Source organism: Accipiter gentilis, chromosome 9, assembly GCF_929443795.1.
Source record: "Accipiter gentilis chromosome 9, bAccGen1.1, whole genome shotgun sequence".
NCBI classification, from domain to species: Eukaryota; Metazoa; Chordata; class Aves; order Accipitriformes; family Accipitridae; genus Astur; species Astur gentilis.
The window spans coordinates 12,864,728-12,882,979 of record NC_064888.1 but is presented as its reverse complement, the minus strand read 5'-3'; the positions used below and the strand labels follow the sequence as shown (position 1 = coordinate 12,882,979).

The window sequence follows — 18,252 nt, the reverse complement described above, 5'->3', positions numbered from 1 at the left end:
GGCACACACAGGGCTGTAAGAAATCAAGCCCATGCTGCTGCTTTACAATTACAGTCCCTCTGCCAGGGCTATCAGTGTTAGAAATCCCTGCTGGGAAGGACAGAAGAGGTGAAGGCTGCAGTCGGGTATTTCAGATAGGGTGCATGTAACACCAAATGGTACAGGCTTGAAAAAGCAGCTTTGAAAAAGCAGAAGGTGACGTGAAAAGAGGTAAATAAGACTTCTTCAACAACAGCATCAGCTGTACAAGCTTCTCAGTCTTTCCCCAATTTTTTTGAGTAACCCAACACCCCTGGCAGGGTCCCCTGGGGCACCACGCCTCCAGCCCCACTGCAGCAAGTCCCTGGCAGCAAGGGACCTGGCAAAGGGGCACAAACTCTCACCCTCCGGAGGAAAGGAAAGGCTTTGTCTCTCACTCAGGGCACGTCAGGGCAGGGGCAGAGTCCATCTCCCATGCCGAAACCAGGAGCCAAGGGCCAGCACGCTCCTGGGGGGTATGACTGCGGTCGCAGCAGCCCCACGTCACCACCAGCAGCCTCGGCTCTTGGGAAACATGGGCACTGCTCCAAGGCTTGCTGCCACCTCTGAGAAGCTCCTGCTCCTGCTCTCTGGGGTGTACACACTTCTTTCTCATCAACTTGAACCTTTGCTGGCAATTGCTAAATTCTTTCGATTTAATTTTGATTAATAGGAAAGTAAAATGGGGGACAATTCTTTTGCTCTGTTTTGGACAACAATTTGCACCTTCTGTTCATGGACTTTAAAGCTAGTGAAGCTCCCACTAAGCCACAGTACTGGAGCACTGACTATTGATTAAATACATCCCGAAACTTTTCAGACATTCCCAGAACACTTCTGACATTGAGGGACTTTGATGTCAGCTTCTTCAGGAGCTTTTTAACCTTTAGATTTTATTTTACCATTGGAATACTTTCAAAGTCATTCTTCAACGCCCATGACTTTTTTAAAATATCTTGAAAAATGTTTTACTGTCTTTCTTGACATTTTTGGTTGCTGCTGCTTTTTTTCCATAAATTTATGTATATGCACATGCATACTTTTGTGTCCTACATTTTTTTAATCATTTAAACCGCTTTTAGTCTATTCTTTCTGGGCACACAGAAATAAATGTGCAAGTGACCTCACAACACAATTATAGCCTTCCAACATGCTTAAAACACATTGTGGAAATAAGACATTTGTCAGCCTGAACATTATTTTGCATTTGTGGAATTTTTATACATATATGGCATTAAAAATATTTGCGGAGACTTTATAATTCAGGGACAATATTAGCCTTTGTCTGGATCTACTCACCAGATAATCTGGACACTTTTTAAGATGTTTGAAAAACATATATCAAAGCCTAAACATGGGGGTTTTTTACATTTCTTCTTGAACTTCAACTACTTGCAGTACTCCTTTTTAATCACTTTGGGCACATTATTTCATTTATATTCTGCTCGGTTCCCTCATTTTGATAACTGCTTTTCTCCAGAGCCTTTTAAGAAAAAGAAATAATAACCATTTTTCAGTACAGTTCAGAGCTATTTGGATTAATTTCTAAAACACGATTACCTTCTTTTTTTAAACCCTATCCTTAATTTTACAATTTTACACTACTCTGATTTCCCAAATAAGTATAAAAAGATACTGTGGAAGGAGGAGCTTGTCTTTGTTATCTATCATCTCATGATGTGCCCAGCAAAGAGTGGCTCGTACTGCTCTCCAAAGCCCAGGCAGCCAGTGCAAACCTCCTGCCTAATGCAGGTGGACGGTTACTTTATTACTAAGTATTAGTGCAGTGGTCCAACACTCATCTGAGAAGAAATTTTAAAATTATTTGATAGTAAAGGTAGGGAATATTGTAGTCCAAGACATTCTGAAATATATTGCTTGACAGTGCTGAAGTATTTAAAATAGACCCAAAAAAGCAACAAATTGGTCGAAACCTGACACAAAGAGATTATTAACAGAAAAAACACTTTCCAAGGAAAAAGAAAACCAAACAGAATAGTGTCAAAAAAAAATAAAATTAAAATACTACTAATGCAGTAATTCCAAAAGAGATTCAGGTGTTCATTTCAATTCTTAAAGCACATGTCTGTCTGAGGATTGACTTTAACTGAGTAAGAAATTGTTTCCAGGGATGAATAGTCTGCTTGCCTGAACTCTGAGCCAGCTCCATTCACATCTTATGACCAGACAGGGAAGCTTGCCTAAGCTGACCCTGCTGCAACTAGGTGCCCAACACCCCTTCGGTTAAGACAACAAAAAAAATAATCCAGTGAGGTATTTATCTTTACATGCCTCCTACCACTGAAAATCTCACCCAGAGCCTTGAAGTCACATTCAGCAGAAGATCAGTTTACTTAACGGTTTGAAATTTCACTTGCAGTTTAGCAAGTATAGGGTTTCTCTTCTGACCAACACCAGATGACACAGAGCTTATACAAGTTTCTATCTATTGCTTCTCTTGTGTGAATCACCAATGCAGGAGAGAGAGAGGCTTGTTTTGGAGCAGCAGTTGAGATGCTAAACTGTGATGCCTCACCTATGAGCCAGTGAGAATAGCCATAGGCAATAGAAAAGTCACGTTCGTTCTACTTGGGAGCGCTATTTATTCAAAGGGCAAAAAATATGCAGTAGAGTCTATAAAACTTAACCCATGCGCAGTGAATGTCACAGGATGACCTCTCCATCCTCGCCTCCTAGCAAGCAAAGAGCGACAGCACTGGCCCAGCCGGTGCCTTCTCCACTGCCAACTCACAGACCGTGTGTCGGAGCATGCACCGATGGAGCGGGTGAGAGCTGCTCCTCGCCAGGGCTGGATGTGGCAAATTACCCAGCTCGTGCCTCCAGGCAGCGGAGAGGTAAATACCTCTCATTCCCAGTCAGCTCCTGCAAACCTGACTTACAGGAAAGTCCTTGGGCAGTAGGTCCACTCCGTTCACTGCAGGAGAAATTTAGGACAGCCTTGATTCTTCAGGGCTAGCTTAGCCATCCAGGGCCATGTCAGGCTGATTTCTGCACAGCACAGCGATACTGCTGCAGGTGTAGGCAGGAATGAGGCTCAATAATACAGCAACCCTTGCAACTCATCCCAAAAACTACTACTAGAAGAATATTTTTCTTCTACCGTGGAGGGAGACTCTAAAAATTATCCTGGGAAATGCAACTGTCTAAATAAATAATAGATCTATTACATACTACATATTTCATCAATTAATTTGTTGTATTAAAATACATAATTTTGCAAAACATTACGTGTAAATCTAAAAATCTCTGCAGTCCAGTGATAGAAGTAGCAAGCGTCATTTTATACAGGGATTGACAAATTCTCCCAATACAAGAGAATTTCTTTATCATTAATTTAAGGAATACAGGGAGTCCTATCAGAAACTATTATACTGTATCCACTATTGCTAGTATTTATGTTGAGATCAAACGACTTCCTTTTCCGTCAGGCCAAGTAACCAACATAACTGAAACCCTTCTGTACAAGGAAGACTTGCACAATCCATACCGGGCTCTATTTCAACCAGTGAATTTTGTTAACCCACACTGTACGTACACATCCAGAATGTGAGTGGAGATCCTTCCAATAAGTTTACAAATACACATTTCAAAACAGGTCAGCAAGCTTTATCAGTTATCATTTCAACTTGGCTGGATCCCTCCCATTCAACATTTGGCAGAACATATATAATTTTCTTCATGAAGAATATTTATTACAAAGAGAAAAACTTTATATACAGTATTACTACATGAGAGACTGGAGTGGAAAATTAGACAGCTGGGAAGTGCTTTCTGTTAAGCACTCAGATCCAAGTTCCAGTGGAGCTGCAGGACTTAAATAACTGATTAGCTCACCCTGGCTATGAAAGTACATTTAGACGAATATTAGACAGGGTTTTTTTTCAGGGTTCTTGAACTTGTAAAATGTTTGAAACCCAAAAGTCCACACTGAGCCTCTGCCACCACTGATGCCATGGTCGAAGTATGGCTGATGTGTGCCTGACCGCATCACATACCCCTGCTCTACACAGAATCAAGGTATTTTCATGACCAAGCCACAAGTGCCTGGCTGAGCCCTCTGGTCTTCACCACCAGTTCTGTCAGGAGAGCCGGCAGCAATGACAGGGCTTGTCTGGGAGATTTTTGCAGAACTGTCTAATGTGGGTTTTCGGTATGATTACAAAGGATTACAATGCCACACACAATTTGCAGAGTAGGCTATTGTATGATTTTAACTAGCACAGCTGATATAAAACATACTCTACTAATTACAATACAGCTAGAAAATGCCAGCTAGGACTGATACTGAAAGACCTGTTCAAGAAAATCTTAAGAATAGTGTTTAGGGCCAAAATGCAATCACAAAACACTCTCTATTATGTATTCTTAGGAGTGGCCTGTGTTTTGTCTCTTGATTTCTGTCTCCTTTGCACATTTCTCTGAATTCAGAGCATAGAGCTGTCATTATGTTGGACGTTGTAGAAAGGGTTGAGGTTCCTCTGTGTTTAGTGATCTATTAAGCATCAAGATGCATGTTTCATGCAAACAAGGGGGGGGTGGGGGGGGTAAAAGGTGAGGCTCTCAATCCTCACCTTCATAGATATTTATATTAAAATTACTAAACACTCCCCTGTTTGTCAACCAACAGAACATCAAAAGAGCTGAGAATAAAATACTTAGCATATTGCAGAGCAGGTACTAAACACCACCAAGCAGAGCACGCTCAGAAATGTTGCTTAATGTCCTCACACTCAGTGTGCATGCTTCATTTTACAAAAATAAAAGTGGTCCAGGAGAACGAGGCCATTATCACAGAAGCTTTTGACCGGGTACAAAACAGCAAACCCCAAGTGGGATGAGCAACATGTTTCTGTAAAGCTTGGGCACCGTCTACCCTCTTGCATCCTCCTCCAGAACATGTCGGAGACAGAAGCATTGACAAGGTAGCCGGCAGTGCTGGAGCAGAGTCGTGTATACAGCGACGTGCTTTCCACCCAGCAAGCCGACAATCAGCCTAGTTTTTTCAGCAAAAGTATTCATTAGGTTGCCCCTCTATCTTTGGTATTGCTTCTGAGTCCACGCTGGATCGGGCAGACAGCAGCCTGTTCGACTCATCGGGGGTATGTCTAGTCAAGTATTCTCCTTCCACGCCTTTCACCTTGGCCCCAGGAGACAGGCTTTCAAAGGTGACGTAGGACTCCTGAATTTCCTTGGGTTTCCGCACAAAGCATTTTTTGCAGCGCCTTTTCAGTGCTCCACAGCAGACCACCAGCGTCAGAGGAACAGCAATGACACAGGCCACACTGATGACAACCACATTGATGAGCTTCTGGGTCCCTCCTGCGCTGGCAACTTCGTCTGTGGAAAATATGATGCATTGCTCCTTCCTGGGGATCAGCCCTTTCACACAGACACACATGATGTATTTGGTCTTTGGCAGCAGCCCATAAATGGTGACCTTGGTCTTCCCCGGCTCCACATTGATCCGCCGCATGTCTCTCTCTCCAAAGACAGCGTAGAGGACACTGAACACTGTTGTGTTCTTTGCCAGAGGTGCCTTCCAGGCCAGGGTGATACTCTGGTCGGTGTCTCCTATCACCCTGACGGACCTCACCATTCGCTCCGGCTCCTGCTGACTGGTAGGTGGGCTCACCAGCAGGTTTCTGGGGTTGCTGTCTTGGGCCACATCTGGGAGGAGAAGGCCCTCTCCGGTGCCCACTCCAGACCCCAGGGTAGGCACGGTGGAGGTGGTGATAATGTACCTTGCCACCAGCTTGTCATTGTAGGCAGCTGCCTCCATCCCACTCGCCTTCCCGCTCCATGCGCCTTTGGCATTAGAGTTGGGGTCATCTGTGCTTTCTGAGTCCGTGATGATGAGAGATATGAACGCCTCTGTTGCCCCCAGAAAATTCTTTGCTTTACATATGTACTCTCCAGAGTCGAGATAAGAGACTACAGGCAGGCCCAGAATAGACCAGCTCATGCCATCACTGGAAATCTCTTGGTGAACTGCAGGGAAGGAAAAAGGTAAAATAAATAGGCAATAATCAATAGAATCAGTAACATGTTTTGTAAAATATTAAGATTTAATTAGCCAAATGTCTCTCAATACAGTAGAATCATCATTTCTTTTTGCCATCAAGAACATTACAAAATCCAAGTAAATCCAAGAAAAGGACAGTAACACCAAAATCAGTTTATGTTGTGATTTATAGTGCTTCAGACTGAATATACTTGAAGCCTTTGATGCTATTTCCTCTAAAGTGAAGTACAGTTTGAAAACAAAACAGTAAAGGTTCTTCCATTAAAAAAAAAAAAAAAAAAAAAGCTTAAAAGCTCTTAGGTAGCTACAATACTTGAGAGAGTGGAAGGAGTAGGGGGTAACACAATGTATTTGAACATTAGATGCAGTACTCTGAGTCACAGAAAATACAAACAGTGGAGATTTTCTTCTGAAAACCATATATAGACTAGTCTAGAGTATATGGAGAAAAATAGCTGAAAAAATAATATCCCTTTTACTGCTAAATTAGTGCAGGTTTTTATATTGAGCCAAACACGGGGAAGTCTGATCAGTTACTACTGAACAGTATGTACACAGCTGAGTGCTGATTTTCTCACCTGGTTTACCAGGAGGCTAACACTAGCTTTTTTTGCTGTTTTCTATTTGTGCAGAAAAAAAGAGCTGGCATCATGCAGAGGGGTAAAGTACCTTTGTTATTTAACCAGCCTCCTTAGGATGAGCACATACTATCTCTGCCCTTTCCCGTTGAAAGGTAAACCAGGAAGATGTCTGAAAAGCAAAGGTAAGACAAGATGCAAACTTCTCCCAAGCCCTCCTGGAGTCAGGATCCAGCCTTGGCAACCAGGGCACATTCCAGTGGCAGTGAAATACAATGGCAGCAGAAGTTACTTTTTCAATTTAATTATTTACTGAATGGGTATATTAAAAAACATAAAGCTACTGGTCTTCCTACAGCACTTGCCCACACATGCAAACTGTGGGCTGTTTCTCACTCCTTTCTATTCAGAACACCAACATTTCAAACAGTCATATAGCATTGGCACAGAAGCTGCCATTGCTGAGAAATAATGTGTATTTTCAGCCAACTTTTTATTGAAAGGTGCTAAAGTCTGATTTAATGGGGCACAAAATACATCATTCTCAGTTGTAGCTCAAAGTAAACTCAACATACGCTTTCAGGAAAGCATTCTCTGTTTTGGTTTTTTGTTGTGGCTCTCTTTCAAGTGTAGGAGGGATGTTCACAGCATGATGGGTAGACATTACCATTATGAGGAGCAGCTCTGCTACATCCTGCACATCATGCACAACAAGGCAATGACTTGTGCGGATCCCAAAAAAAAGGATATTTATTACAAGTGGTTCTACTGCTGTGAGAGAAAAATGCTGTCTCCCCTGTTTCTGTGCACCAAGGAGCCCTGTAACCCTTTGAAGCTCAGACCCCATGCTTAGCGATTTATCTGATGAGTTTAGACCCTCTATGAAAGTCAGGGCCAGGCCTAGGATACAGTAGCATTCAGGGAGGTTGGAGGGATGAAGGTTCAGGTCCTGACCTAAAACCTCTAGGGCAAAAAGCTAAGGACGATTGCCTTGAGCGCAGCAAAGGTTTCTTCTCTAAATTGCCCACACATTAAAGGACCAACATTGCAATTTTAGGTCCAACTAGTCTTGTAAATGGAAATTAAAACGTGATCGGTCACAAAAACAGTGGCTGTTTGAAGGCTTCCCCCCACAAAAGGGGTGAGCACAGAAGTGCTCGGTATTTCTGAGCACTGGTCAGTATTTCTTCCACAGAGCATTTTCCCAAGAGCCCTTGTCAATCCATTAGAAAGAAACCATTTCTTGGAAGCATTGTCACTGAAGTATGGTATCCTTCAGCAGTTTAGTGGCTTTTTTTCTCTTTTAATATATCAGTAATGTTGCATGATTGCCACCTTTTCTTTCTTTGCCACAGCAGATTTGAATCCCAGTTGAATTCACATCAGGCATCTCTCTGCCAGAGATGTTTACTAACCAATTAACAGTGGCTTATCATTAGTCTCAAAAACCCATAAAATAATTCAGTGGGAAGCCTTTTCAGTGACTGAATAACTAACTAGTTAACTTAAAACAGCCTCTTGCTACAGCTGGACATATTTCATTTCTTCAGCTCCAAAATATTTGCAGAAAACCCCTTGACTTGTCTCACTGCCACAGTTGTTATGAAACAAAGCAAAACCAACTTTTTACACGATAGTATACATTTATCTGATGATATTTACATCAACATGTAAGTAATTTCATAGTCCATAGAAAATCACAATTCAATAGTGAATTATACACGATACTATTGAGAATTATAGTGAATCTTAACTTTGCACTGCTTACTTTCTTTTTTGGGTGTCTTTTATCAGTGGGAGGGATCTATTGTCATAGAAGCTTCCATTTGCTGAACAGTCTGTAGACAATAAAGGTGCAGGTCTCCCTCACTCATTCCATGTGTACGAGAAAAGCTTAAACCAAACCCACCTGTGCCGTTTAGTTGAGCACCATCAGCTCTTCTCCAGCTGAGCTCAGGAATGGGCACCCCCGTCGTTCCACATCGCAGTAGCACAGTGCTGCCCAGGATGGTCTTCACTTTGGCTACCGACGTATGGACAACGGGGCTTTGACACTTCCTTAGCTCGACTTGGCTGAAGAGGACTCCTGCAAGGCTCCGGGGGGTGAAGCATTTCAGCCTGGGCTCAATGAATGCTATGTTAGGAGACTGGAAATTTAGGAAATGGACCATTTCATACAGACTGCAGTCACATACCCAAGGATTGTCTTGCAAGCCTGTCAAAATAAATCAGAGCACTAAGTCACTCCAACTGCACCTTTTGCTTCTGCTACTTTTGTTTCTATTTTTCAGCAGGATGAACTGTAATAGGCTCCTAATCTGCCCTGCGAGGACTGCCTGTGCCTGTGCAGGGACATGGGGGGGGGGGGGGGGGCGGGAGTTGGTCCTGCCCCACTGCTGTTGGCTGAGCTTGATGGATCCCATAGTTGCCTGTTAGTAGAAGGGAATAAATATGGCTTGCTAAAGTATCTCAAAATCTGGAGCTGAAACCATATTCTATAAGTCCAAAGCAGGATTATTCATATCATGGAAACATCGCTATTTATGCACGTAAAGAAGCAAAACAAAGAAGTTATTATAAATACATTTGGGTTCAGGGTGGAAAAAACAAGTAGCCATGGGGGAGGGCTGGTTTGTTTTGGGGTGTGGATTTTTTTGGTATGAAAAGACTATGGAGTCTCTTCCTTAGACAAGCCAGGAAATTCTTCTCACTGAATTACTAAAATATTAGCTAGATTGTCATGCCAACTGTCAGGTTTGCAATAGGTGTAGGTGATCCCACTTGACTGTAAGACTTCTCTTCCAGCCCTGTAATTCTAAGTTATTATTTTCATTATTTTAATAATCAGTTGTTTTTCCTGAAATGCTAATTTACACTTGATCAGAGGAAAGAACTGCTTTAAGGATTAAATTGAATAATATACATGTTATGGTATATAAAAGAACATAAACAGACAATAACTATATTAAGAATATACACATAGAAAGGAGTATATTGAAGAACACACTCCTGTTTCAGTCCCAGAATGTTTCTCTTTTTCTTCTTTCTGCTATCCCAGTGTGCACCTATTGAACTCAAAAGCTGAAAAAAATGAGACATTACTCTATTAAAAATAGTCCTGTGAAGTTGGTACTGAAAAGGCAGAATTGGAACTAGAGCAATGCATATCCATGAACAGAAGTTGCTGCATTTTGATTAAATCTGTGTCATCCTACTTACAAATATTCACATTCACCTGTCCTATGGACAGTTTACAGTCTCTAATGACTTTAGCTAGCGGAATTGGCACTAGGGATATTTAAACCATGTAACCCCAGTCTGCTCCCTCCAAGGGGGCTTCACCTCCTCTTTTCCACAAGCAGTCCAAGGACGTGGCTTGGGGCTGGCAACTGCCTGAAAGTAAAGTACCAATACTCCCTCGATTCCTGGCAGGAGGAAAAGACAGCTGCCCACCCTACGGTGCCCACTCCTGCTGGCCCCTGGCACACTGCGGCAGTAGTCATGCAAGCAGCGGCTTTCTGGCAAGAACCAAGTTTTGACACAGGCACAGAGGGCGCATCACAAGGCTCCATGAGCATCAAGGGGCTGCTTAAATTTGCTAGAGACAACAGAAACAGAGGGTTGATCAAAAGCCCCTGAGGTCTCAGCTAAACTGTTTTAAAGAGTCTGTTGAAAAATCTCTTCTGAGACCATTGCATACCATCTTCCCCGGGCTTGGAAGGGGATTGGGAAGTGGTGGGCCTTGGCAGGAGGGCACTTCTTACAAATTAATATATTAAAGTTGAGGGGACTAAATAAAGAATGAAAGTGCAGCTTGGCTCTGTTGGTTTATGGCATTTTTGCTAGCAGCTTACTTCTGACTTCATGCACTAGATAACAATTTATTCCAGATTCCCTGGCAGGCGCCCCAGCCGCAGTTGATGCCACAGCACCCCCAAAGACCCAGTGAGCCCTTTGCTGCCCTGCACAGCACAGTGCTGGGGGCTCACGTGGGCAATCCTCACGTGCAAATGCTTGCAGCCTTGGCACACACTATCAGCTAGCAAGCTACCACTGGAAGTACCTCTTCTTGAAATAGTCTACAAGCAAGGGCTCTGAAGAGAAGTCACAATGATGCGCTGTAGACAAAGGAAGGGACTGAGGTGACTCTTTATTATTCATGGATTTTTTTATGCCTCCATGAGAAACAGTCATGAGCAGAGTGAAACAGAAACATGCAGCTGTGTTCTCCTATTCTGCTCCTGCGAGGGACATGCATTTCATATACCTGGTCCCTGTGGGTGTCAACAGGATAGGACCTAGGAGCTGGAGCATTTATACATTACAATATTAATCTTAGCATTATACTCATTTGCCTACATGAATTTTTTAGGATCCTGGCACAAGCAACCTGTGCACAGCTGGCTATGCAAATACTCAGGTTGGCCACAAGCATCAACGCATGATCTGTTCTCAACAAAATACTCTCCTAATCTATATTGAATGGAATGACATTTTTACACGTAACTTGACTCTAAAAAATAAACGAAGAATATGATCTAGGCAGTGTCTTGTCATGCCACAAATGAAATGGGCAATCCCAAACAGCTAGCTTTGGCTTAAAGAACTTGATACCGCATCTGGCAAAGCAAGATGAAACACCTGCTCCTCTCCTGATGCTAATGAAACCTTAAACAACATCTGCTAAGGACACTAAAAGCTTTGTAGGTGGCAATTTGAGTATTTTTAAAGTAAGTCTTATGTCTCTTTCCACTGCAATCTGGTTTTAAAAATTTACCCCCCTAAATTTATCCAGCGAAGAGCAGCAGGTACTTCCCAGAGTGAGAGAAAACTTGCAATGTCTCTGATGAGATTATCAGCAAGTGCCTGAATTCACATCCATGGCTGTAGAGGCAGTACACGCAGATGCATACACCCCGCAGATCAAACGCAGTCAGCGGAGCTGGGTCAGCTCATAGCAAGTGAAGACAGCAGATGGCAACAACGCTGAACCATCATCAACCCACCGTGGATTTGAACCAGTCACGATGGCTAAAAGGCTAAGTAGTAATCCCCTGAACCAGTAAATGTGCTTGAAACCTCCTCTGGGGATACAGCAACTGACAGGATTCAAGACAGTCATTTGTAATATGCCCTCTGACACAAAAATGGACAATTGCCCCAAAGCCATACTTCTGAGAAGCCCAGAATTGGCACCAAAAGACGGACTCTTGTAACTTTATAACTGCCCTTGAAGGCAGCACTATCTTGGTGGCTTTGGGGAGACTAGGGTTTAATTCTGTGTAACAGATAAACAAGGCTCTGGGAAGAGAAAAACTGGCAGTCCCGACCCAGATTTTATGCTCAGTGATAGCTTTATTTCTCTTTAATTTGGACATAATAAATATACACCTTTTTATTTAATGCTGCTTCAGATGGATCGATTCCATAGTAACTGTTATTAGAAAAAGGCACATGAAAGATGTGGAGCTCTAATCGTACTTGTATTTCTGTCAGAAATGGCAGTGTCAATAAATAAAAAGGCCTTGAGCAAGAGTCACCAGTTTTCTGTTACAAAAATTCAAGCAAGTGATGAAGTTTATGGTGTAATAAGCCAGGTGTGGGGAGCCTGAGGTGAATTTGTTAATGTGTAAATGAATCTGCACACTTTATATGGGGTATTAAATTGTACCCAGCAGTGTACTTGCTGTGGTAAACACAGTGGGTGAAAATGCTGCAATAAGATGCGGAGCTCTTGACATTTGTGCCCCCAGCAAAATGACAGGCCCTTCTCTTACCTAGGATGATCTTGGAGTTATCGTTGGGGAAGTAAGGAACGGCCTGGAGGTTGGCCCAGGTGGCAATAAGAGCCTGAGGAAGAGTCATCAGCTTATTGCTAGACAGGTCCAGGTATGTGATATTCTTGACATAACGAGCAGCATCTGGAGGGATCGAGGTAAGTTCGTTGTTGTGTAAATCCAGAAGCCTTAGCTGTGGCATGTCAGCCAGGGTTTCCCAGGGGAATGATATTAAGTCGTTCCCATCCAGCCTCAGCTCCTGCAAGCGACGAAGGCCCTTGAAGGTGATCCCACTGAGGCTGGCCAGGGAGTTATAGGGCATCCAGAGGTACTCCAGGTTGTGGAGTCCATGGAAAGCCTCTCCTGGCACCCTGCGGATGGCAGTCTTTTCTATCCGAAGCTTGGATGTATCTACAGGGATGTTCACAGGAGTGAGGGTCATCTCCGGGTCATTACACAGCACTGTTCTGGTGGGGAAACACAAACACATATGTCACTTTCTTGTATTTTGAAAAAGTTTTGAAACTTTATTTTAATGCAAGATTTTGATCTGCCTTTCTTTTTTCGTAAGATTTCTTCTTGTCATTTTTTACTTGCTGCTGATCTCTACATCACAACCGTAAGTACATCAACGTGCAGCAATTCATGTGTACCTCTTGACTGCAGAGACTGCAGTCTTGTGCCTCTCGTGGAGTAGTGTGAGCCCGAGTCTGGCCCATATAGTGTTCCTGCTTTTTTTTTTCTTTCAATTTTGTTTTGAGTACTTATAATAGACAGCAGTGACAACATTCATGCACAACAGAGGACTCTAGTGCATGTTAAAGCGAAAGGATCCATAAACTGAACAATAAAAGACATTTGAAAAGAAGCCTTACTGATGTGTGGGATGGCAGGAAGTAATATGGATTAAATACAGCACAAGATCTTTGGTTCGTGAAATGAGAATAAGAAAGTCAACTAACAACAGCATACACTACAGCAAGCTCTGCTTTACTATGAAATAGTCTGGAAGGTGTGTATAGATGGTAGCAGTCACTGCACCACAGGCATATACAGTTATGAAAGTGAAAGTGCAGAAAATTAACTCTTTGGAAAATGCTATACGAAAAGCAAGGAGGATTTATGTGTCCAAATCATTCCTTCCCATTTCTAATCTCTAGAGGTCAAATCACGAAAACCCAATGCTGTATTTTCACAGCCTTTGTATAAAAAATTCTGACTTCTTTGACTTTGCCAAGATGTGGGATTGTAGGTAGCCATGAGGAATGAAGGGAGACAAAATAGGTCTCTCAGACTGCACTTTAATTTGCCTATCAACAAAGAGAGAAAGGCAAGTTCTTAACAAAATACAAAGCCACCTTGCAAAAGGTAAGTGGTTAGATAGGCATGTCCCACTCCACGTGCTAAACAAGATACGGTAAGAAATGTAATGTGATCAGTCAAGTAACATTTTCTTATCACACTGCCTGGCTGATAAACAGAATATTAGAAAGCTGCCAAAACCAGATTGGTTTTGGCTGAAAGCAATTATTCCTCTACTATCAACAAAAACAAATAACATCCCAGAACTGCTCATGCAAGTTTCCTGGAGTTAAATGTTATTTGAACCTACAGTTAAATTGTTAATTTATAATAAAATCATAGTACATTACTCTCACCCAGAACTTTTATTGTGGCATTAAATCCTGCCCACCCTCAGCTGAAAGTTGAGATGTTGAGGAATAGAAAAATCTATCAAATGAGAAAAATCTATCAAATAAGAAAAATCCAGAAATCCTCTTTCAATAAAACATTTTTGTGTGTGTAGGCATGACACAAAACATTTGATAACAGAGACACTATGGCAGTAAAACTGTACTTCTCAAAGTGTCCCTAAATGATGTCAGTGAGCACTAAACATTTAATCTATGGGATAATCTCCTTCTACTAGTGAGAAATATGAATCATAATGCAGAAAAAAAAGGTGACATTATGCTCCTTAAGGGACTAATGGATATTTGCCTCATTATGTATCTTACCAAAACACACTACAGCTTTTCCCAGTCACTGAGAGGAAATTCCCACGGGAACTGTGACATTTATGGAGCAATAATTGGCTCTCCCGCTATTGCACTCCCTTTTAGCAATTGCAGACTACTTGTCTCTCTACCCTGCTTCTTACTGAGAAAGTTTCTGGTATGAAATCTATAGCACCATAAAAGAGATAAGAAATCAGATCTATTTAATGGGGATCCAAAATATAGGGGAGAGCCATTCATTTCAGTACTGTGGTCTTGTCTAGAAAAAAATTCTTCCAAAGGATTTTGAAAATACTGTATCTCTGTCACAAAACTTCCTCTACTGTGAACATCACGTTATAAAACTGTAGCCTGTATTTCATTAAGTCAGATCATTACTTTATGATTACCCTTCAGAAAGACTTTTTATTACAGTCCTCCAGAGAAATGTCTGTAAAATGGCGTTGCATTCAAAAATGGATGTCCTTCTGGTCTTGTCTTCTTTTTTAACTGAAAGTTTCCGATCTGAGAATTACCTTATTTTATATTATTATTATTATTATTATTATTATCATCATCTCTCTTTTTTGGTTCATTCTCATCTAGAGTCTATCGCTTTGCTAAAATCTCCAGCTGAAGGATTTTTTAAGTAAATGGAATTGCACTTTTTGGTACCACAACATGAACCAAATCTAGTTACGCTTCAGAAACAAACCAGCAGAGCAGAATAAAGCCTTTTAAAACTAGCATTTTCAGCATAAAGGTAAAGAAAAAGAAAATGTTTTATAAATTTTATTCCCTTTTTGCCATTGCACCAGCAGTAATTATGTCACTTCTGTTCCCACAGAGGAGATGCCCAAAAGCCTTCTCTGAAATCAGCTTACTGTGTTTTCAGAAGCTAATCCTCTGCAAATAAAGCTAGAGTGCAAAGCGACTGGAAAAATAACGGACACAAAGTCTGGATGCAATATTTTCTCCTCCAAGCATCCTTACAGAGGAGAAGAAATAAAATCCCCGACAACCGGAGAAAGAGCAGCAACCCCCCTGGAGAGAGTATCGGCATACCTGGCTTTCGTCCCTTCGCTGAGGCTGTGGAAGGCGCAGCTGCACTGCGATGGGCACGAGCCGCCCGCCCGCGGCAGCCCTCCGAGCGTTAAGCAGCAGAGCAAACTCACCGCGATCCACATGGCTACCTGCGCATGGGAAGGACACCTGGGCACTAGACAACGTGGAGGGTTTCGCCTATTGTTTTATCCATTGACTGGTCACATCTTGTTAACTCCCTTTTGTTTTCAGCCACACTGTGATCTTCCAGCCTTCGCTGAGTCCATCAGATAAAAAAGGATAGGCAGGGATTAAGGATGGGGACTTGAGTTATTTTCATGAAGGTGCTTATTGCTTCCTGGAACCGTACGGACAGCATGTCTTCCCTCAGGGAGCCCCATCAAAACATCTTCCTAGGGCAATCTGTGGCTTTTGTGCAAGACAAAAAGCAAATACACTTTGGGGGGACCTGCGCCACAGGCAAGATAACTGTTATCTGACCAGGAATTAGCAATAATTTACTTCCTCACAGGGAGCTGGGAATACTTGAAAACCGTTCCTTGTGCTAATGGAACGCAAGCCTCCTATATAAGAATGCTAAAAATATATAGTGATACTATTAAAAGGGTTTCTTTTCTTCTAAAAACTCCTAGTTTGATCAAGCAATTATTGAACTGTTGGCAGCATGCCTGATATTACTAAACAATGAATAACCTAGTAAATATGCACAGATTTCAGTTTATATCGGGGCTAGCACATGCCTGCAGGACAGAGCACTGTGTTCTCCCTTGTCGATACAGCAAAGCCCAGAAAAGGGACCATTTTGGGGAGCGCCATTGGGTGCAGGGCTGAGGGACAGCTTCAGGAATGCTAAGAAAAGCTCAGCTCTGTCTTAAGGACAGACCAGGAGCGAGCGTCAAGTTATTTTTGTCCACTCCCCTTGAAGACAGTTGTTTCCCATCTATTAGCAAAAGCAGCCATAACTGCAAAGCTGATGGAGACCGGCCATTTTTTCAGCAGTCTTCATCTGATTCCAAAGCACACAATACATGTGAGAAAAGCAGACCCCAAATATGCACAAATGCAGGGCTTAAGAAGTTGCTACGTGAGATGAGAGCAGAATTCTATTCATACTAGCAAGGACATCTCATGTTTATGAAGACTACTATTTTCTGTGGAGTGTGAAAGTACATTAATCACTCACACCGCAAATATGCAACACTCTCTTAAAAGTAAAAAGCTTTGGAGGAACTAATAGATGATTACTTTCAACCTGATCAGATTGCTACTTCCCCACTTCCCACCCATACTGCATTATAGCTTTGGCAGAAAAATTGACCCGTCGTACACAAAACAGAAAACACAAGTTAAAAGTTAACAGAAATGAGGAGTAACTGAATGGAGCTGAACAGCTAGCGGTAAAGCACTAACCAGACACTACTCCTTCAGAGATGCTTTAGGAAAGTATTTCTCTTCCAGTTCTGGAGCTCAGGAAAGCCTCAGTGCCCAGCAGTGTTACAGGGGAGAGTCCCAGATGCCTCACTCCAGCGTAAAACGTGGGCAGTTCTACTAAAATCCTGGACCCTCTTAAGTCAGTAGGAACTCTGCCATCTGCTTCACCCAAAGAAATGGGAGTGTGGGATCAAGCTGTGGCTGCTGAGGCAGAAACCACCCAGCATCCTGTTGCCCTTTCAGCGCTGGTCACTTCCCAGCTTCCCTTTTCTTTACCTAATGTCAGAGAAGAAGGGGAAAGGAATTACAACCACAAAGATTTCTTTAAGGATTATATTTTCTTGGATCTTAATGATAGTCATATTGATCAGAAAAAGTGTCCATCACTGTCTTTTCTGTCAGTGCTTGAAGATGCCACGGCTCTTCTGTCCACCTCTTGTAGATAACCATCTAAATTCAGATTTCCCTGGGAGACAACTACAGCTCTGCACCTTTTAAAAAGCCTGGTCGTATCTACAGCTGCCCTTCTGCAGAGATGCACAGAAAAATCAAATCATATGAACTGCCGTAAAGCCAAGGAAGAAATGTGAACAATCTAGCCCAAAAGACATTTTTGGAGATTAGAAGAAAAGATTTTAAACCAACCGAACAAAAAAACCCCACCACAGATCATTCAACATGCAAAGCTTCCACCTGAGAGTGCTATGAGAGACAGACATGTTTTGAAGAGCTGCTGTGGATTTTACTCCTCAAAACTCAAATCTCTTCCTTCCATGCTTGTGCAGCCATCTCAGATCCCTAACAGAAGACTGGTCCGAGATAGCTGTCACAGGATGTTCCAAAATAAGTGTAACGTGGGCAACTTGAGTTGCCTGTTGCTGAAGCTGGTCTCTTTTCCTGTTGGCAACCGAGGGAATTAAGGGAGCCCAGTTTCCCAGCTAAGCTGGATGCAGAAGGCTACATGGTGTAACAACCCTCATGTCTCTACTGCTTCCCCACTGCTCCCTGCTCTCCTGCCCGGGCTGAGGATCCGCCTGCGCGAGGAGGATCCCTATGGGATAAACTGGCTGAAGCAGCTCCAGCTCCAGAGTTCACCTCCCACCTCTCCTTTCCAACACTCCTCCCTGTTGCGGACCTGTTGATTTTGCTTTTCCTTTCAAATATGTAATCAGTAGTGTAGTAACCAGTCAGAAGTGCAGCAATAACATACCTATTCCAAGGTACAAGCTACCTGAAGGTTAATGAGTACGGTACAGCAACAGTGTATAAGGCATTGTTCCTAACAAAGATTGCTTACCAGGATTTCTGGCTTATAGCTGTTTTCATGCAGAATTCATCCTGTG

The 18,252-nt window shown here is 42.5% G+C and overlaps 1 protein-coding gene across 1 annotated transcript; it reads right to left on the bottom strand.

The window, feature by feature from the left end:
* Positions 1–361: 361 nt before the first annotated feature.
* LRIT1 (leucine rich repeat, Ig-like and transmembrane domains 1) lies at positions 362–15,829 on the bottom strand. The gene is made up of 4 exons (XM_049809695.1): positions 15,479–15,829; positions 12,417–12,883; positions 8,549–8,854; positions 362–6,027 (listed from the first exon to the last, which is right to left on the bottom strand). Exons 1-4 carry the CDS (start codon positions 15,598–15,600, stop codon positions 5,042–5,044), a joined length of 1,881 nt encoding a protein of 626 aa, XP_049665652.1. The 5' UTR covers positions 15,601–15,829; the 3' UTR covers positions 362–5,041.
* Between the last annotated feature and the right edge of the window lie 2,423 nt (positions 15,830–18,252).